Source organism: Diachasmimorpha longicaudata, chromosome 4 (genome assembly GCF_034640455.1).
Source record: "Diachasmimorpha longicaudata isolate KC_UGA_2023 chromosome 4, iyDiaLong2, whole genome shotgun sequence".
NCBI lineage: Eukaryota > Metazoa > Arthropoda > Insecta > Hymenoptera > Braconidae > Diachasmimorpha > Diachasmimorpha longicaudata.
In genome coordinates, this window is record NC_087228.1 from 81,511 (window position 1) to 102,458 (window position 20,948).

Below are 20,948 nucleotides of genomic sequence, written 5' to 3' on the forward strand. Positions count from 1 at the left end.
TGTTTACTTTAGTTGAAGAAAACACGTGTCTCACTGTGAATCACAAGGCTCAAGTTTTAGCTGAGCCGAACCACAAGTTTCCAAGGATGGGTTCAAACTGAGACGACGGGGTGAGGTCCCTTGAGTCCCGGTCTCTTGGGTGTGGGTTTTTGTTCTCTTTTTTTTTCATTTTTTTCCTCCTTTTCCTTTTTACCTCTGTCTCTGTCAGTTGCCCGTGGTAGCAAGCAGCTTTTGTAAGGTACTTGTGGGCCTCCACTAGGCCCCTGATGGCGGTCGCCATGTAACGCTTCGGGGAGGTAGAGGGGAAGCCCTAACCTAAGCTAAGCCCCCTACCATCGCTATACCACACGTGGCTGCCACTTTACCCTTAGAAGAGAGTTGCAACGAATTCCCCACTACCGTCGGGATGTGGTTTTTTTCGTATTAATCGCAGCATTCGATGCTTCCATCGAGAAAGAATGAATAAAGGTGCTCCTTCCATCATTTCAAAAATTCAAAATTCATTTAGAAATGCACTCGTGTGGTAACTCCATTCCTCAGGTGAGCATCTTTAGTACTGCTCATGTCCTCTTAGCTATACCCCAACTCACCCCTCTTGTTTTTTAAAACAATGTTTACTTAGATCAAATTCAAAACTTTACATGGAATTGTTACATATAAGGCATATTATTTTTGTATAAACGATTGAATTAACACCAGAGCAATGGTGGTGATAGTATAAACTGGTGATTCTGTGATTCAGAAGCTTAATACTAATAATAAATACTTAATGGTTTAACTATGTACATTGATATGATTTATAATTGATGGAGATGGTATTACCAGCGAAATAACTCGAAAAATAAACAGGCAAATATAACGAAACAAAAGTAGGCAAAATTTTTGACTATTGTTTTCCCTTGATTAATTTTAATAGGCTGTTAATTAAAAAGAAATTTTCCCACTCGTTCAGTGTGAATGTCAAAAAGCCCTTCTATTAGCCTATTTTCTTCTCACATAAAGCCCAAAAACTTGATCTATATCTGTAGTGAGTTGACTGCGCAGTTTTGCCGAATAGGATATCATCAAGTCGAAAACACTTGTGCCGCCTGCACTTGCAATACAGGAAGATGCACCTGACATCTCCTCATTCCCTTCGTTTCGTGCTAGCTTGTTTCGGCCCAACGGTCTTTCCAACAGCCCACTCAACGCGATTCCCCTTATATTCCTATAACGTCAATTCGTCTCTACACATTATCCCTGCACCATGGTGGAATGACGAATAATACTAATTATTATCTGAAAATTTATTAATGTGGAAGTATTAGCAATCTCCTTGCCAATAGAGTATTTATTTTTTTAATTTTTTCATTTTTAAAAATTTCTAATTGACAAATAACACAGTTAATATTTTTATTTTAGTGCTGATGAATTAAAGAAATGGATTAATTTATTGTTTGGTACCATTGATGTACTCGTTATTCCAGAGCATTCTGTTGTGAAGTGAAGAGAAGAGGCGGTAACCATATACATATAGGCATCAGGAGATATACATATATGTATATGTAGATAGAGGAGCAATAAAGCCAGTGGATCGGATTTTTTTGGGGAGTTTGAGTACAATTATTCTTCCCAATAGTTTTGTTGGGCGCCACGAAAAAGTCGTTGGTATCCCTCGACCATTGTGCCTCACTCTACCTTCCCCCATATTCACCTGGTTCTGCCGTCAAGAAGTTAACCATAAGAGCTGTGGGACTGCGAGCCCTGGAGGATGTAATGTGCTCACATAGTTAACATACATGAGGAACTAATACCACCGTCTTCGAATGCTGGAGGGACTCGGAAACGGCTCAACAGGTGCGTAGCAGGTGTAACTCCGAGCACCTTAAGTCGTTTCCCCAAGGATATGAGTTGAAAAGTTTCCACCGTCCACCTGAAGGTCCCACGCGATACTGTCCCTAGGCCCCTCTGCATCGTAAGGCTCCTCGTAACCGTCGTTTTTACCATTACATATTATCATGCTCTCTCCAAACTCCTTTCATATCACGATGCGGGAAAATCCCTTGTTGAGATAACTACAATGGGAGGATGTGATGTTTCTTCTTATGATTTTCAAACATCATCATGGACTTTTGCTTCTGATTGACTCTTCGGAGTATGGTGTTTTACTTTAGAATCCAAACTTTCTCATTCTTCTACATTAAACTTGTAAATTTTTTACAGGGAACAGGGGACAAAATATTGTCTAAAAAATCATAAAAAGTATGAGTCAAGTATCACGTCTACTCGTTAATAAACATGAATATGAACATAAACAGAGGAATAATCACCCTGGCAACTTTAAAGCGACAAATAAAGTGGAGTGATGAGCTCCGTTCAATTTGACTGGACAAAGTTTTTTTTTAAATAAAGTTTCCCCTTGATTTTCATTGAGGTAATCTCATGCAGAGAAGGTGGTAGAGTGGATGAAAAAATTAACGATATATATATATATATATATATATATATATATATGAGCCAAATGATTTTCATAGACAGTGAGATGAGAGAGAAGAGGAGACATAATGGTTACTCGTGTGATATCCCCGAAGAAGTAACAGCATAGCAAGTGTTGAGAGAAAGGGGCAACCGAATTACAAATTCTCAGTTGGCTCCATTCAGTGCGTAGCAAGCATGCTTGGTCACGCGTATTCCCTCGCCGGTTGTCCCCAACATTCGTAACTCAAGTGCTTTACCACAATTTAAAAAAATTTCCAGTCTTATTTATCTGCAATTTGACTTTCCTACCGGCACCTTAGATTGTGTAAACTGCCATCGGCGCGGTCTCGATTTGCGGGAGTTACTGGTTGGTATCAAGTCAGTTGCTATTTCGACATCTCGAGTATTACAAGTATCGACAGACGAGAAATCACGCGATTCATTCCTTTCGTTCAATTTATAGATATTAAATAGTTGCAAATTTGAAAATTCAACGTAGTTGTTGAATTATCTTTTACCGCGCATGAAGTTCATCGCATCAGCGGAAAGAAAGTAAACTCCTAATTCCTCGCATCATAAGAATTCGTCACGAGTTACTTCAATGATAGTTACGCCACATTGAGTGAAGGTGTCATATATATATATATATATATATATGCAAGAAAGGGTTTTTAATAACTTTAATAAATTGGTGTATTAATGTAAAGTTTGAAAAATAATAAAAAAAACGACGATACGTTTAATTCTGCAGGAAATCTATTATTGAAGGTGATGATTAGTTGAATACCATAGGCACTCCACTCCGACTTTTTGTCAGCAAATTTGTAAAATTGGAGTCAGACCTCTTTCTAATGGAATGTTCATTTAAAAAATGCAGTTCTTTTATTCGGTGCAGTTAATGATAAGTGCATTCCATCGAGTTTAACGGAGAAAAAATTTATTCTCATCGAGCTGAATTTTCCAATGAAACTTTGAAATGTGTTCGAGATTGCTATTTTTCTTCATTGTTTGTATTAATTTGGGATTCGGTGAGCATGCGGAGTCGAATATACTGCGGTTAAGTAGATCGCAGAAATCAACCTCAGCAGCTAGCAAAATATCTACGGAAAATTTGAATGGTAGCAGTGGATTCATCGAACGACAGACTACCGAAGGTTACGATCGACTGGCAGTCTTTAGCAAGAACAATCCAGAATTGGATTGGAAAAGTTATTTAAATAATAATTTAAACGATGAAGATCGCCCAAGAGATTTAGATGTCAATTTCATGGGAGAGAAAATGGAAATGAGTGCCAATAGCGTGCAGTGGTTGAATGACATTTATGATCCTCTCAGGTGGGTCAGAATACCGGGAAGACTTGCGGAAAATTGTCGCAGGGATATGGAATCTTTCATCAAAGCACTTAAAGATGGAAAATTATGGGCTGCTAGAAGTAAGTTATGGTCAATTGACCGAAAATCAGTATCTACGGATTTGCTAATTCCTATTTCTTTTACCATTTCCACGAGATCTTTTTAATTATTCCTCTTATTTTTCTCTACTCTTTTACAATAAAGATTTATTATTTTTTTCTCACTATTCCCGATAATTCAATATGGATCGGTTTTTAAAGTTTGGAAAAATCAATGGTTTTCATGCAACACATGATACATGAAGATTAGTCAATTGCTAATAATTTTTAATCATAAACAATGAGAATTGATGTGCAGCTAAATACTCTTCATAATTCACAAGAGAGCCACGGTAAATATTTTCTGTACATTGTTCAATGACATTCAAGGTAGCTTTCATAACGACCACGAAAGTGATACCACTACACTAGCATACACCTTTCACTTGCGCGCCAGTGAGTGACTCTGCACTCGCACTTAAAATTGCACAATTTTGCAGCTGCCCGTGTATGTTACGAAGTATGTAAAAAAATGAAAAGTTCCTGTCCTCATTTATCTGAATTTAATTCTTCCAATATCTGCAAACAGTCATTCAGACTCTCATAGAGTAAATATCCAGATGTATCAGTAGTAAGTAGGTTACCAATACATTTTTCAAATAGTTTTTAATAAATGTTGTAAGATTCTGTGTCTTTTAATCATTTACTCATTCTGTTCATTGCACTTCAATCTCAGGTAAACGTAATAGATAATTTCGTAATCTATCGACCGCTGCACCTCAGGAGTTTCCCTGCCAAGATGGCAAATTTGTGAATTTATTTTGATTGCATAAGATAACTCGCGTAAGCCGGGCAGAACTAATCAATTGATTCAGGATAAACTCCTACGAGCAGAACATAAGGGGCTACAGAGGATTACTGTTTCTTCGATCTTTGCAAAAGGGTTCATTTTCCAATAGGTCAAGTTATTTAATATTCACATTCTATTTTGATTTTTTAAATTTTTAATTTCTTTTTAATATCAATCTTCGGTTAGAAATTTGTTGAAAAATTTAAAAAAATGAGCTGCTATTCTGTTACGCCTTAAGGGATAACTCGGACCAATTTTGCGATGTCCCTGTTGGTGTAGTAGGTTTCCGAGAAATCTAACTTATCTGTATTACAAGTTCCTGGCTAATTGGCGAATTGTATTTAAGAATTACAAAATGCAATGCTAAAACCGTTTTTTGCAATATAAAATCTTATGATTATTGGATAATTCAGATAATCCGACACTTATACATATAGCTCAATATGTGGAATATCTAAATTCTATTCTAAGTAGGATAAGACAACTGAATATGAAAAACAAATAAGAAGGAAAAACTGAAATAGCCAGAAATAAAGTGTTCAACTAATTAAGCCAGACATGAATTTGAATTCCGAGGGTGGAGCAATACAATGATTTGTAATATTTTTTCTCAATCTGTTTGTTGTAGTGTCCGATGCAAGCGGTCGTTACAGTTCGCAGTTTTATTTCGGCAATGGTTTCTGGTTGGGATCAAGCAGCCTGTGTCGAGAGCTAAATAATACTGGAATTAACGGTATCGATGGAATACCTGGAATAGATATACCACCTTATTCAGTTAAATTCCACGTAGCCAGAATTCGTCTGGATTTTCCGAGTGACATTGAACCATCAGTAGGTGGCTTGTATAGTATTTTAGCACAATTGTTTAGACGTTTTATATACGTTACCAGAGTCTTATACTCATTGAATTCATAGGCAACGTAATAATTTGCTTATATGCCTTACAGACACGACAAGTATTTCTAGGCCTTTGTCTGCCGATAACTTGTAATCGTACCTCTGTATCATCACTGCTTCGAGCAAGTGCTGATAGAGTTGAAAAAATAAGCAACGCCACCCATCACTCAGCAGGATTACGGATGACAATTGTGACGGTTAAACCCATACCATCGAGCGAATATTCCATATTGAACGATCCAAAAGTTTACATTCTTGGGTGAGTCCCGTTTTAATAAAATTTTTCAACAAAGCCGACCAGAATTGCTGAATAGTTTAACTATTCCTTGTGAAAAATATGCATAGAATATTATTAAATCTGCTATTGATTATTATATATAAGCCTGATAACATATGGATCAGTCAAGAACGCACACTGCTCAATGATCTTTATAAGCCCTATTGTGGATTTTTTTTTAGTTCCGTTGCAGGAGTGATTTTTCTTCTGATGATAGTGGCAACTATTAACCAATACCAAGAAGTAACATCAGAAGCTCATATTGAGGCGACTTCCTACAGAATAAATAATAATGAGGAAGGTATCTATGTGGATCGAAATTTGGCGGATGACCGGAGGATTTCCATGATTCAGAAGACTGAAAAGGAATGCATTACACCTGGGAGGGAGGGCTCTTCACCACAACGAACTAGAAAGCCTCAGTCGGACAAAAAAAGAGGTGATTGACAGGCGATTAAAGTTTATAGTAAAATTCCAATGATATCACTATCATTAATATTCTTCACATATTTTCACTAGGTTTATGGATGAAATGTCTCCTAGCATTCAGCCCGCTACTTAATGGTGCAAAAATATTGAGTACAGAACCTGCAGCAAGAGATAGTCTCACATGCTTACACGGCTTACGCGTATTCTCTTTAGGATGGGTAGTTTTGGTTCACACGTATCTACAGGTATTCTCCATTGCCGGTGAGTAATTAATTGGCAAAGGTAAAACTTTTTAAATCCGGGCTCATCGATTGAGCATTTCTCGCATAATTATCGATCAATTTGTGAGGAATATTCCTTATGACACAATCTAAATGTATGTTTTTCCAGCAAACACTGATCTTTTGGTTTTTATACCCCAGAAAACAAGACCCTGCGGACTGTCACCGAGAGGAACTTCATGTATCAAACAATCAGCAATGCGACATTTTCGGTTGATACCTTCTTCTTCATCAGGTATGTTTTTACATGCCTCATTTTCTTGCTTCACAGCGACTAAATGAAATCATTATTCCAAGATCAGCTATCATTGTTAATTTCAATGATATATCTATCCACTTGCATTAAACGTGTTAATTAATGTCGAACGAACTGAAATCGATAATAAAATTGCCATTCAGTGAATAAAAACATTTAAAGGATATTTAAGTCATCCATAAATGTAATATAAAAGTCCTAATGTGATATTAGACTACCTACAAATGAGACAAATATATGAATAGGCTAGGCTATAGCTTAGTACGATATCGGGTAGACAAATAAGCAATATGAAAATAGATGCTGTAATAACTTTTAAGTAAATAATAATGAATTGAATTAGTGATTTTCAATTATCACTTAAATTATATTTGTTTGCAGCGGTTTGCTTGTGACGATTTTATTCTACCGTTCTACGGGGCACGTAAATTTAAACAATAACCACTTCCTAAAAACCAGTTCAAGAAAGTTCATAATTATGATTGTTTACAGATTTATCAGGTGAGTAATAAGAGACCCCGTGATGAGAAATAAAATAAAAATAATAAAACATGCATGCTCAAGCCCACTCCAATGCTCATATATTTAAACATCGTTAGATTAACACCAGCCTATCTCTTCGTATTGGGGATGAACGAAATAGCAATGAAATACACTCAAGCCCGAACAGTTTTTTCTCCGGCCATCATCGATCACGTGACGTGTGAGAAATTCTGGTGGAGAAATGCTTTGTACATCAACTCGCTTTACCCAAGAACGGAAATGGCAAGTATCCCATCAATAATTATTTCAACAGTCTCCGATTTTTCTAATAATTTTACTATTCCTCTGACATCAAATTTCTTTAACATCGCAAATAATAGTAGAAATTGAACGAATAGTGAAATTAAAAAAAAATACCATAATTTTTCACTGTAATGCTAATAATTAACTATTGATTTTTCAACAGTGTATGTTGTGGAGCTGGTATATGGCTAATGATACACAATTCTACGTGCTCGGTATCTTCTTTCTCCTAGTTTCTATGAAATATCTCAAATTTGTTGCTGGAACAGTATTTCTACTGATCGTTTCTTCTTGGTTCACAACATTTTCTATTGCGTATAGCAATGATTACGTAGCACGGTAAGTATGGCACACCATCGAGTTACAAACTTCTTTAAAGGTAGTTTTGCTATCGACAATAATACGGAAGGAGCTCCCTATATGTTCTATTATTTAATACCAAAGTCACTACCAATATAAATAACCCATACGAATTGAATGACGATAGCAATTAATGCATTGCGCCCTTCCTCAATAGAATCCAGGAGCCATTCGCTTTATTTGATGAACTCTATGACAAGCCGTGGTTGAGAGCTGGCCCCTACTTTATAGGGGGAATTACAGGTTGGATATTATTCAAAACGAATTGTGGATTGCGAACGCCAATGGTGAGAATAATGTTATTGTATGAGGCTGCAATGTCGACGTATTTTTATAATTTTTGAAATAATAAATTTTCATTTTCAGTGGGGCAAAATCATTGGATGGACAATCTCAGGAGGGACTATGGCAGCTGTTGTATATGGTCTGTATGCAGGTGATCTTGGAGTAACTATAAGCTCAATTTATGCCGCACTTGGGCATAGTGCATGGGCTATCGCTGTGGCTTTTATTGTCGTACAGTGCTGCACTGGCTCAGCTTCTTTTGTTAATGGACTATTGTCACTCAAACTTCTCTATCCCCTGTCGAGACTTACATATTGCGCATATTTGGTACATCCCATTATAATGATGATCACTAGTATGCAAATGGATGGGCCGTTGCATCTTCATAATGGGCTCGTTGTAAGTATTACTAAAGAGTAGTGAATTTTCATCAAATTGTTTATTTGATGCCTTGTTGCCTAATAAATGGATTTGTTCGCAGCTAATCCTGTACTTCGGTAATCTCGTTGCTTCCTATCTGCTGTCTTTCTGTGTCTCAATAACGTTGGAGGCACCTATCGTAAATCTTCTAAAGTTTGGATTTCCCTCGAGTAAAGATAGAAGATAAACAAAAAATGAAAATTGGAGGATAACGAGCGAAAAGTTTAAAAAAAAAGCCTGGTCATAAAATAGAGTACAGCCACCAACAGGACGCAGCAAAGGTGGTTATATTAATTACGATACCCGTTCTGTAAATATGGCTAAGGCAAAATGAACATAAGGAAAGTACCCCTTCTAAAATGCCTCTATGTGTGTGAGTTATAGTTGTCGAATATTGCTTTGGTGCTTGAATTAATTGCCCTCCTTTTTTAGCAACGGCATATGTAATGTCATTTTATATAATTCACCTGCAATTATCTGTGCATGTGAAAGTTCCATCTATGAGATCGAGGGCCTCATACAGAGGAGACCGGTACGAAATGGATCCAAATTTGAAGCAAACGTAACGTTAACCATTGCATCGAGCTTGACATGCAAGCTGGAGTTAGAATTATAATTCGAAGATTAGCCAAATTTGACCTCTTTAATATGTTTGTCGAAGACGAGTAATTTTTGCCTCCACAAAAAGCAGGGAAATTAAGTCAAGTACCAAGCAGATCAGAAAGAAAGATTGTAATAATTTTGTATGATATTCAAATGTAATATAAAAAAAATCTGTACCTGTATGAGATGTAGATTAAAATAAAAGCGGGAATATTTTTCTACGGTAAATAATCCGATTTCGATAAATATTGGGAATTTGCCGAATGGTGACCAAAATAATAAATTATTTTGACCGCTTAACTGCTTAATTACTCATTGGTGATTGCAATTTTCTTTAAACAGTGAAACATAAAAAACAATTCAGCTATTGCAGCAGGCCCTATTAAGAGGATATTTGGTAACACAATTAGATTGCAATTTCACATAAATTTCTCGATATATCATATTACCAAATTTTTTCTAATCTCAACTCCCGTCGACAATTCTCATTCGATTAGAAAAAACTTTAATGAAATCATTTCATTGAATCACACGATTCACTGTAAACTAGTGTATACGTACAATAAATCAGAGAAATTAGATATTTTGCAATTATTGACTTTTTTAATCATAAAAAATACAGCTTAAAATCCTGGAATTATACGACCTTTTTTAGCAGCCTTTTTCATTTTAGTTGTTTTCTTCTCCTTCTTTTTTTTCATTATATTTTCTGTTCGTTTGCGTTGTTTCTCTTGTTGAGCCTTTTCAATTCCAAATATTCTGGACTCCCATTTTTTGGAACTTCGTTTTTTCTGTAGTTCATCGCGTTTAATTGTACGTTTCAATAGTTCTGGATCATCTTTTACCTGCAACAAATGCGTGTTATGATTATCCGTTGAACAATTATAATTGATTGCATTTTCTATATTATCTAGATTTTCTGAAATTTTTAGATGTCAATAAATGATTGGCAATATAAGCAACGTTTTTGCAGAATGATATTCAATATGCAATGCAACTGGCAAATGTATTTGCGTTACAAAATAATTAAAAATTACCTTTTCTCCATTAGCCTTAGCAAGTGCAGCTTTCCACGCATCTTTTTCCTGTAACACCCTTGCTGTTTCAGCGTCGCCTGAAGAAACTAGCGCCTCCAGTCGATTTTTCTTTTCCTTTAACTCCTGCAGTACCTTTTTCGCATGTCTTTCAGTTTTCTGGCCTTTCTTCTTATTCCCAATATCTGAGAAATCAAATTTACTAAACACCATGTGTCCTTCACTATTGAAAACTGGCTTAGCGCGAGGTACTTTTGGAGTTACTTCCATTTCCTCCTTGTCATTTAGCGTTACTTTAGTAGCATTTGGTTCTGATTTTATAAGCTTTTTATGCATCACTCTCTCCTCACGCTTATTTTTTTTCCTGATACGATTTTTTAAGCCTTTCTTCAGATGTTTTTCTTTGTAACTAAGTTTCTTTTGACCTTTTAACTCGTTAAATTTCTCATAGAGTTCTTCGGATGTCAAGGCACGTTTGGAATTTCCATTAGCGTTGAAAAATACTGCTGCAACAAACAAGTCATAGAATTAGCTGTAAATATTACAAAAAGGGAATATTTTTTTACCTTGATTTTTCGGTTGCTGTTCCAATCCTTTATCCCTTTCTCCTTGTTCATCTATAAACCCATGTAATCGATTATTATTTAGAAACTTTTGAGGTTATATTTTTTTTTTATCATTGAAAATACCTAATTCCCCAGCTAAGAGTGGCATTCTAGAGAACATTGTACTGAGGAATTTATCCTCTCCCTGGAGGAATTGCTTGACAAATGCAGAATCAAATTTGTGAATCATTTTCAATTCTGCATTGGTTTTGTTTTGCAAAGCTATTCTCAAACCTATTACAAAGTTCTTATATATATATTTATCAACGAGGGACTGACACGCGGGGCAAAGTAGTAAACCATGATCAATAGAGATGATGGTGAAAGGAGAGAAAGAGGGAGAATATAACTGTAATTTACATTGGTCTCACTATAGGGGGCAGTGCTATTTACTCATAGAATTTAAGGGGGCGGTGGGGCTCCTTTCGTACTTGTTCAACTGTACAAATGATCAACTGTACACAGAATTTTCAGACGGTGAGAGCACCACTGTGCAGGGATTCAACTGTCGAGAGAAAAAACTAGGCATAGTCACATCTGTACATGCGGCGCAGGGTAGGTTAAACAGCGTTGACAAGGTAGAGATTGATAGTTTTTTCTCTCGACAGTTGAATCCCTGGACAGTGGTGCTCTCACCGTCTGAAAATTCTGTGTACAGTTGATCATGTGTACAGTTGAACAATTACGAACGGAGCCCCCCCGATTTAAGGGACCGCAGGAAGTTAATTCCACATATGTAAAAAATTACCAGTTTCTCCATTCGGGCCCTTTGAAGGTATCCATTGAAGACCATTGATATTCGATCAATTTGCTTTGATAGTCAATATTTATTTTTTTATCAATTAAAAACTTTTTCAAGCAAAAGTTAGCACCCCATTTTTTATTTTTCCATTGAAGGTCAAAAGTAACCCCGTCATTGGATTGAAAATTGTTTGTAGGTCATATATAGTCCATTGTTACTAGTCTATCAATTATCATTTATGGGATATTAATTAATTAAAGAATATTATTCTGACGGACGAGTGCGCATGCGCATGAGCACGTACGCTACGCGTGCCGCGTTATTCATACTACGTTAATTTTCATCTATTGCCAATCATTTTTATCTTCAATCATTATTTGAATTCGTTTGCCAAAAGAGGTTCTATCCTACCTTGTAAATTTTTAATTTAAGGAGGGTCATCCCGAATTTTTTATAAAAACATCTGTTCAGTTAAAAAAGGTGGTATCGAGTAGATAGCGGACAGACAGGTCATTGATAGTTCATTGTATATTAGTTCGAACTGTGTTCTTTATTTTGTCCTTAAAAATAAGAAGTCTTCAACGTTCTCTGTGATTCTATCATGATGGAGGCATTCATAAATAATCGTAAAATTTCAACATTCTTTATGATTCATCACGAACTTTTTGGTGGTTTATCATAACAGATCTCTTGAAATTTAAAGCTTAAATATCCATTATTTGCATTGAACGAACGCACTGGACAACTTTAAATTCAGTAATAATTATTATTATAAACAATCAAAAAGTACAAATGATTAAGAAAACAATGTATAGTACAAACGTGTTTTGAAATATCTCACACTGAATTGTAAATGGGTCTTTATGAAACAAACTGGACGGACGCCAATCCTGAGGAAAGAAAAATAATAACACGTGGGTTGGGAAAACAATATTCAGTGCTTCAGTGTGGAACACGTTTGTCGGTTTTTGATTTCTAGGTTAAGCAAGGAAATTTAAAACGCTTTATACTACTAAAGAATTCGATTAGAAAGGTAAGAAAAATCCATGAAAACGTATTTTACATAAAAAATAATCTCCATCAACTACAATAATTCTACGTCACATGTCCTTGGCCAATGAATGTAGCAATTGAATTGAATTTTGTATTTTCTTTCCAGTTGAATGGAATAAGATCCACCGGCTAAATCATAGAAACGAAAATGAATGAAGCAACAACATTCAATTATACCCACTTGGAATCAAAACTATCTAATCACCTTAATAATGAAAATTGTCAAAATATGAAGAAAAAAATCAAAAGAAAACACGAAGAAAGAAATTCAAGAGTAAGTGAAGAACAGAAAACTCCAATTAAAAATAAGAGAAAAAAGATGAAAGTGACAAGTGATAATGATCTACTAAATGATCGGAATTCAATGAGAAAAGAAAGTGATGAAAAATGTAGTGAGGAGAATGAAGCTTTCCCAGGAAAAATTTCAACAAAGGAAATAATGGAAATATCGGCAAACTATTTAAGGTCAAGTTTCAAAACAGCTTCCGGTATAAGTGTGCTTAGGAAATTCGTTATAATATGTACCACAAACACTGAGCGTGACTTAGCGTCGGAGTATATAGAAAAATCCGGAAATCTTTTCGAAATTGTTCGATTGCTAGAAGGGGCTGACAAGGATTTAAATAAAGCAGCTTTAGTTTTCTCGGGTGCGCACATCGTCATTATGAAGATCCTGGAGAAGTACCCTCAACAAATAACACCAGCTCAGGAGGCCTGCCATCACCTGATAAACGTACATCTGTCAACAGTTTATGGGCTGATGTCGAACCAGAGTAATCCAAAACAACGAAAAATTGTTCTACGTCTGCTCACATCAATGGTATCGTTAGGGGGCACTCTGCCTCTAGAATTACTCACTCATCTTTCTTTTCACCAAGAGACATTGACTCTGATGTCGAAACAAGTGAAGCCAACGGATCCGGAGAGTGTTAGAACGTGTTTTATTCATTTTATTCTCTCATTTTTGGTAGATGGTAGGTCCTCAGTGGTTAGGGGACTTCTGGACAAACGTGGATTGCTCACTAGTATTTTCCCAGATCTCATTTATGATTCTCATGACAATGTGCTGCTCATCTTAAAGACGGTCAAGACTTACGTACTGGAAAACAATGGTATTAGTAAAACGCTAAAACTACATGTGTTCTCGACCCCCGTTGTTTATAATTTAGTGTCTCTGTATAACTGGAAAGGGCCGAATAACTGGCCCGGATTTGAGAATAAAAAACGCAAATCCTTAGCTGACTGTATGGATCCAGAAGAGAGGGCTATCACGATTGAAGGAGTTCATGATTTTTTAACGGTCCTTCTGACGTCAAATCGTTATGGGATAATTTTCAACGACAAGACTCTCGGGACAACTGGGAAAAAATATAATCGACTGGTGAATACAGTACTCCAGAGCTTAGAGCATCCCTGGGAGCATGAAAAACCTTGTGATTTGGTTTGTAAAATTCTGGCTGCTTGTCCTGATCTTATAAAGCCTCAATTGCTGTATACTGAACCTTTCTTGGTACCTAGAGCTTCGAAAAAGTGGATTTCGGTCATGGATTTCGTCAGGAGAGTTCTCTCTGCTGTTGCACCTGAAAACTTTCTCGAGCATTCACTCCCAGAATTAACGCCTCCTCAACTGCTCTCTGCCACATTGACATTAACCATGCCTTTGACGGTATTAAAAAATGCCGTTACACGTGCTCTAAATTCAACAACTATGGTTTTACGTTATGAAGCTGTTGCAACTCTCACAATTATGCTAACCCAACTGAGGAAATTCTTGAATGCTGCCGAAAGACATGTAAGCAGTTCTGAATATTCAACTTTATATTCTCATGTCACTGATTATGTTTTGAAGAATGTACCCTCTGTGGAAAATATTCTGAGGGCATGGAGACAAGCAAATGAACCCGACCAAAACGTCGAGGCCGTAAATTTGGAGGAGATACAACTCAATCCACCGAAATCTAAATATTTTTCATCAATTTTAGATTTAATACAACAATATCGTCTGCTATTCCCTGAATGGCTCCCTTCAGGAGGTCTAGGAAACTGGAAAGAGGATTCTCACATATTACTCACCTCAATAAATGATCTTGTAGACATCAATGAAGAGGAATTAACCTCCATGAAATTACAAGCCATTCAAACAATTCAAGTTTTAAATCCTAATATTTTTAAAATGGACAAAGAATTTCTTGAAAACACTCTATTATTTTTAATCTCTCTACCAGATCATCTTGAGAAATTATGGTCCAGGGGAACAGAGACAACGAAGATGTTGTTTAATGAATTAAATATATTTAAGAACTGTGAGAACCAAATGGATATTTGGTTGAACAGTATTAAACTTATCAAGAATGCCAGAGAGAGAGTTGGTGTCACTCAGTGGCTAGTGAAAATGATTTCAAAAGCAGTGAAACATCCCTCGAAATATCAGAAGATTATCGATGAAATTGCAGGAGCCGAAGAAACAGCGAAAAATGATAATGGCCTGAGTAAACTGATTCAACCAACAACGAATATTCCATTAATTTTATCCACATGTTACGAAAGTTTGAGGAGAAAATGGGATGAAACACCGGGAAAATTTGTTGGTCTCATTACGATGTTGACACTGCACTGCCAACTGTCGCCAAGAACTTTGATTTGTCTTAATGAGGGCATCCAAGGTGAAGAAATTCAATATTTGAAAAGCTGGGCTGAGGGAGAAACTCCACAACCCTTGAGGAGAACATTATGGAGCAATGTTTTTGAAAAATTCAGCAATATTTTACTTTCCACTGAAGAGATACACGAAATTGATAAAGTCCTAGATGACAAAAATAGTTTTAATTCGAATTATGAAATTCTGAATTTACTCAAAATGACTGTCTTCTATTTGACTCAGGGCATTCAAAGGAAAAAACTAAATCAGCAACAGTTCGATCGATATGAATATGCGATAATCGCACTGTTGACTTTTTGTAAAAAAAATTATGGGATTTCTTGTGATGCAAATTGTGCGATTGAATGCTCTACACATATATTGACTCATCCAATACTGGTTGATTCTTTTAATCCAATTCCAAAAGGAAAATCTGAAACAAACAGAATTGTGACTACTGGTCTTGTTAATATTTTTGAAAAAATCATTGACGTTAATGACAAATCTATCGTTCCGAATTTATTCCTCTTCTTAAAGAATAAATTAATTTCACATTTAGAAGAAGTTCTAAGAAAATGTGCAGGTGGTTGGACCCTAAAGACAACGCTGTGTTTAGTGAAATTCATCGAAATTTTTCAATTATCATCTTCTAATCTTTTAGAACTTGTCAAGAGTCTAACAAACTTACCAAAAGGGAGTTTCGCCAGCAAAGATAAAATGAGATTATCAATTTGGGGAGAGGTGGCTCCAAAAGTGCTCGAGTTATTGTCGCAACGATTACAATTAGAAGATCTCACGGAATCACCCGAAGAAACACAACTATTTCACAAGTTATGTATTCAGATGACATATCTGAAATACACAGGGATAAACGTGGCAATTTGGGAAAATTCTCTCCATAAATTTCTCACCATTTTTCCTCATCATATCGTTATAATTGATCACAAAATCTTCAATTCTTTGTTAGAAAACAAATTTGATGAATCAACAATTACACTGATATCGTTTCTCACCGAAAGAAATCCAAAGTTGATTTCTCTTTTTACGAAATACATTCTAATGGAAGAATCACGAATTCAAAGTCGTCAACTCATATTCAAAGTTTTATCTAGCAATTTAACTCACAAGTGGGATTCGGAGTTTCTGTTCAGAGTTTGCAAGGTATACGAGAAAAATATTATTAATTACTTTTTATTTCATGTGGATAATAAAGATTGGATCACTCAGAATGTAGATGCAGTTGCGTATTTGATAGACTCTTGCTTTAGTCTTGAAACCTGCGAGAGTATCTCTAAAAAAATATTGTCCAGTGGAGACAAATTGGAGAGTGTGGACTTTTACTATACGAAACTTGTGCACCATCTGTTCGAAAGATTTTCAAAATTGCATAAAAATCCACAGGAAATCCTGCGTCAAGTTCTTCAAGTTTTCATCCATTTAATGGTGTCAACATTAAAGAAAAATGCAAAAGACACGAATCAAATTGAAACTCTCTGCACACATATTTGCCAAACAATTACCAATCTTAAATCTACCGACAAAAATTTCATCTTTGAAGACCTGAGCAAAAGTAGTTTGTGGTTCCAATTCACGAGGTTTGCTCTAAAATCAGGAATGAAAAACTCCAAGATTGATCAAAGAAATCTGTCGCTGCTGAAGATATTGTCAGAAGTCTGTGATATTGTATACGAGGATAGAAGTGAAACTGAATACGTAAAAACATTATTCGAAATGACAACGTCACACTCGGAGTTTGTAAACCTCATGATCAGTTCTCACAGCGCCAAGAAGGATTTACTCCAACTCATCTTCATTCTTGTAAAGAAAAATCCAAGTGTCATGATGTCGTCGCACATTCCCCTGTTTTTATCTGCTTATAGTGCAACATTGAGTATGTCCGATCAACGAATTTTGCTTATTCTTCAATATTATGAGAGTTCAGGAATAAAATTCACGGATTATCAACCTTATTTATATGGAGAAGCTGCAGCCTGTCATCACAGTGTCAGGGGGGAAACGGACAATGCAATTTGGCGGCAGCCTTCGGTCTCGCAAGTTTTGCAACTTTTCAATATCGATACCGTTAAAAATACAATCGCAAATTATCCAGTTCAAAGGACTCTGCAGCCAAAGGAATTATATAATGATGAAAATGTATATGATCCGGCATTTTATTTACCATTGTTGACACACTTGTTGGCGGAGAATAATGTTATTGGTTGTCATAATGTCACTCGGTCTGGGGCATTAGCTCTGGTATTCGCTGCCTGCGGAAGCGCCTGTTTGGAAACTCGTATGGCAGCATTCACAGTAATATCCAGGTTCTATTTTCATTTGGAAGCTACTAGGTGATTATAACATTTTTTATTTTGTTTTGTATTTTTTTTTTCTTAATACACTTGATGACCAGCCAATGTTAATTAGACCGGTACAAAAGTGCAATCTAAAAACACTATAATTGTGTAGGATTTCTGATTGCGTTAATTTTTTTCTTGTGGGGAAAATTAATTACCACAAATGCTGGGACTTGATCTATATATCCATTATTATTATTATTGTTATTATTTCACTTTCACTCACACTATGTTTTTGGCACTTTTTCAGATCGAAAGAGAAATTACTCTGGATGCGTATGATTAATGCAGTTCGGAATGGTATTCGGAATGCCATGTCAATGGAGCCATTTACTGATATTCGTCTGAATTGTTTCATCTCGACATTTCTAGCAAAAAGTGCACTGGTTGCCACTGAACCATTGAACCCACTCTTTGTCCCTCTGCAAAATTTTTTCATGGCCAAATCGGAGCTAGACCTGAGAAGTATTCCCGAATTTTTAACGCTGTTCAACAGCTCCGACATTAATCACAAAGTACATAGACACTGGATTCTCGAGGTAATTCGAGATGGATTGAAGACGACATTGGAAATGCAAATTTTATCGAAATGCTTCTTGTACCGAATACTTTTCTACGTTTATGGAAGTGTTCTCGCAGATCCTGGCACAAAAATTCTCATTCTTCAGATTATCAGCTCAACTGTAAAGATTCCAAAAGCTGGTGTGTTCTGTCGTAATTCTGCACTACTTATTTGGTTAAGTGAAGTTGCCAGTGAACTCAACCCTCGAGACATTGAAGCCATCGAGTTGATGGTGAATGTTGTTAAGAATTTGCTTAATATACTAATGAATTCCAATGATAAGGACAGTCACATGCAGTTTATGCTGCTAGATGTTCTGAAAACTCTAATTCCAAAATTACCAAAAAATATGAAAGTAACATCTTACTTAGCGTTTGTGAGCTCTCTTAACCACATTTTACAAAATAATTTATTATACGAGACATTTAATAAGGATCAAGTTCAACAACTCATCGAAGTTTCGAAGAATGTCATCAATGATGTGCACGATTATACCGATATTCTGCACCATGAATGTGACTTTATCAGGAAAAATGAGCTAATACAGGACGATGGTAGTACAGTTAATTCGGCCAAATGGCACCTCAGAAATATTGTTATTACTTGGAGAAGTCAGGTAAAATAGTGACTGTTTAGGTGAAAAACCATTATAAATAAAAAGATTGATATACACGAACTGACATTTTTACGTATGTATGTAAGTAAAACCTTTTTCTTTGAATTGCAAATTTTCTCTACTCGCTATAAAATCCGAGAATATCCTTGGATCCTATTTTTTTGTAGTGCCGAAAACATTTTTCAATATTTTGGAATAATTAATTAGAGTTTTACACCCATTTCAGGAGATCTGAACTGGTAAAAAATGAAAACGTCCTTTAAATTTTTTCTGTATATCTGAAGAATTGATGACAAGTTTATTATATTAAAAATTTAAAAAGTTTCAATTAAAAAAATATATATCTTGCAATTATGTCATCTTGGGGAAAAAGGTATGGACAAAGACAGGGTAGCTAGGATTATCAGCTTGTCCCGCGTGATGTCTGAGCACCGAAACAAGTTGCTTAATAGGTCTAGGCCTTTGTATATTTCCATCAGTAAACTCTGCCGCTTCCGGTAAAGATTCAGGCAATTCGGAGGCATTGAGTGTCACCGATTCACTTTGACATCTTGCGTTTTGAGCAGCTGAAGTTTGGAGCGCCATATGTCCAACAACATCCTGATCCTGCCGTGACAGAAATCCAGTTTTCTCTCCTCCCCGTGAATAATTTTCCGCGCTCTCGGTGGCTCCACGGGCCTCAGGGCATGAGACGTGACCTCTTGGATGTCCCTGAAGATTATTCGGGTGACATCTACCCCGCTGAGAATCATCAATAACCCGTTGAGCACTTCTGCTGGATGCTCCTGTATAGTTAGCCCCCCCTAACAATATCACAATAACATCGCACTTCTCCTGTCTTCGCATTACTTGAATCCTTTTTGCCAGACTATGTATATGCTTTCGCATCTCCCTGATTGTCTCTTTACGCAATACCGAAGGTTTGTGGCCGGTGAGAGCGCAGACTACGTTGAAGATGCAATTGTTAAGACTCATTTCTTCTGGGAGTCCCTCAGGATCGATATTTCCTAGCAATGTCCAGTGTCCTGTGCTCATTCCTGGTCTTGGTGAGTGAAATTGTATCATAATAGGGGAACCTTCTAAGCCACTTCCAGCTCGATGACGGAGAGACATTGACGAGGAAAATGCCAAGATTGGTCGATTAATTGTTCGAGCTAGTGAACTTAAATGGGTAGTACCTGCTGGACATTGAGCTTCTGTTTCTCGGATAAACTCCTCCGCGACTGCGAGCTGATCAAAATCAACCTCTGATTCATCATTTTCAGAATTGCAGGATGGTATTGAGAAATTTGAAACTGGGCTAGTGGTTTCTGATCTGCGAGGACCAAAGATCCGAGAGAAGTAGGATTTTTTTGACGTTGCTGATGAGGAAGTCGATTGATTGGAGTCACGTTCGGCACCAAAGATATTCGCGACGGAGAAATATCGGCATGAAGAAGATAATGGTGCGTTAATTTGCACTTCGGAAAGTTCATCTTGTGTGATGACATTTTCAAAGCTCGGAACCTCTGTGGTATTTTCCATTCCTTTCGTAAGATCATCATTTCCGGAAACTATCGCTTGCTCTGCGGGGTCGGTGACAAATGACTCTATGTAGCTAATAGTCTCTTCGTTCAGATTTTCAAATTCGTTCATCTCAGGAATTTCTAGGAATTGTTGGAGACTGTTTTTTTCACCAGTTGATGACACCCATTGCAAATTATCTAGACCACGGTTGATGCCCTAAATTGTTGCTAATTCGTCATGCATTGTCAGGCTCATAACACTGTTGTTCTTTGTATCCATTCCTAATAAATTATTAGAAACGGAAAGTTTAATGGAAAAATCTAGCAATTGTGTTAGAAATCCGTTGGACTTCTATAGAACATTGGATTAGCTTTTGGATAATTATATAGAAATTTTAAAATTTTTTGTTCCATTTCAATGTAACAAAACATAAAGAAAAAAATTTAAAAACATTCAATAGGATTCGGTTTTTCTTTACAACTCATTCTCGTGAAATATTTTTTCCCCATTTTTTTATATATTAAAAAAATTAAACAAAAAAAAACG

General features: G+C 36.3%; 3 protein-coding genes across 6 annotated transcripts; 2 read left to right on the plus strand and 1 right to left on the minus strand.

Moving 5' to 3' along the window:
- Nucleotides 1-2,624: 2,624 nt before the first annotated feature.
- LOC135161219 (nose resistant to fluoxetine protein 6-like) lies at nucleotides 2,625-9,592 on the plus strand. 3 transcript variants are annotated; one of them, XM_064118610.1, is made up of 13 exons: nucleotides 2,625-2,824; nucleotides 3,209-3,890; nucleotides 5,327-5,529; nucleotides 5,646-5,854; nucleotides 6,055-6,311; nucleotides 6,392-6,562; nucleotides 6,724-6,817; nucleotides 7,220-7,339; nucleotides 7,438-7,603; nucleotides 7,788-7,963; nucleotides 8,142-8,271; nucleotides 8,351-8,668; nucleotides 8,751-9,592. In XM_064118610.1, exons 2-13 carry the CDS (start codon nucleotides 3,434-3,436, stop codon nucleotides 8,874-8,876), a joined length of 2,427 nt encoding a protein of 808 aa, XP_063974680.1. In that variant the 5' UTR covers nucleotides 2,625-2,824; nucleotides 3,209-3,433; the 3' UTR covers nucleotides 8,877-9,592. The 3 variants fall into 3 exon arrangements, with proteins under 3 accessions (XP_063974680.1, XP_063974679.1, XP_063974681.1); XM_064118609.1 differs by having other exon boundaries at nucleotides 2,625-3,890; XM_064118611.1 differs by lacking the exons at nucleotides 2,625-2,824; nucleotides 3,209-3,890 and adding an exon at nucleotides 4,323-4,479.
- A 281-nt stretch (nucleotides 9,593-9,873) lies between these two features.
- On the minus strand, nucleotides 9,874-11,249 carry LOC135161230 (surfeit locus protein 6 homolog). 2 transcript variants are annotated; one of them, XM_064118632.1, is made up of 4 exons: nucleotides 11,016-11,249; nucleotides 10,893-10,943; nucleotides 10,330-10,832; nucleotides 9,874-10,137 (listed from the first exon to the last, which is right to left on the minus strand). In XM_064118632.1, exons 1-4 carry the CDS (start codon nucleotides 11,119-11,121, stop codon nucleotides 9,916-9,918), a joined length of 882 nt encoding a protein of 293 aa, XP_063974702.1. In that variant the 5' UTR covers nucleotides 11,122-11,249; the 3' UTR covers nucleotides 9,874-9,915. The 2 variants fall into 2 exon arrangements, with proteins under 2 accessions (XP_063974702.1, XP_063974703.1); XM_064118633.1 differs by having other exon boundaries at nucleotides 10,330-10,829; nucleotides 11,016-11,248.
- An 859-nt stretch (nucleotides 11,250-12,108) lies between these two features.
- Nucleotides 12,109-19,008, plus strand: LOC135161213 (uncharacterized). Its single transcript, XM_064118589.1, has 3 exons — nucleotides 12,109-12,706; nucleotides 12,833-17,712; nucleotides 17,969-19,008. Exons 2-3 carry the CDS (start codon nucleotides 12,875-12,877, stop codon nucleotides 18,903-18,905), a joined length of 5,775 nt encoding a protein of 1,924 aa, XP_063974659.1. The 5' UTR covers nucleotides 12,109-12,706; nucleotides 12,833-12,874; the 3' UTR covers nucleotides 18,906-19,008.
- Nucleotides 19,009-20,948: the final 1,940 nt, after the last annotated feature.

Bases quoted from the DNA above. Each gene is read 5' to 3' on its own strand.
- LOC135161219 (XM_064118609.1), top strand. From the start codon at position 3,434: ATGTGTTCGAGATTGCTATTTTTCTTCATTGTTTGTATTAATTTGGGA. The intron at 6,818-7,219 runs GTATGTTTTTAC...ATTTGTTTGCAG, and splicing joins GATACCTTCTTCTTCATCAG to CGGTTTGCTTGTGACGATTT. The intron at 7,604-7,787 runs GCAAGTATCCCA...ATTTTTCAACAG, and splicing joins TTTACCCAAGAACGGAAATG to TGTATGTTGTGGAGCTGGTA.
- LOC135161230 (XM_064118632.1), bottom strand. From the start codon at position 11,121: ATGATTCACAAATTTGATTCTGCATTTGTCAAGCAATTCCTCCAGGGA. The intron at 10,833-10,892 runs GTAAAAAAATAT...TGTTTGTTGCAG, and splicing joins ACAGCAACCGAAAAATCAAG to CAGTATTTTTCAACGCTAAT. The intron at 10,138-10,329 runs GTAATTTTTAAT...CATTTGTTGCAG, and splicing joins CTAAGGCTAATGGAGAAAAG to GTAAAAGATGATCCAGAACT.
- LOC135161213 (XM_064118589.1), top strand. From the start codon at position 12,875: ATGAATGAAGCAACAACATTCAATTATACCCACTTGGAATCAAAACTA. The intron at 17,713-17,968 runs GTGATTATAACA...GCACTTTTTCAG, and splicing joins TTTCATTTGGAAGCTACTAG to ATCGAAAGAGAAATTACTCT.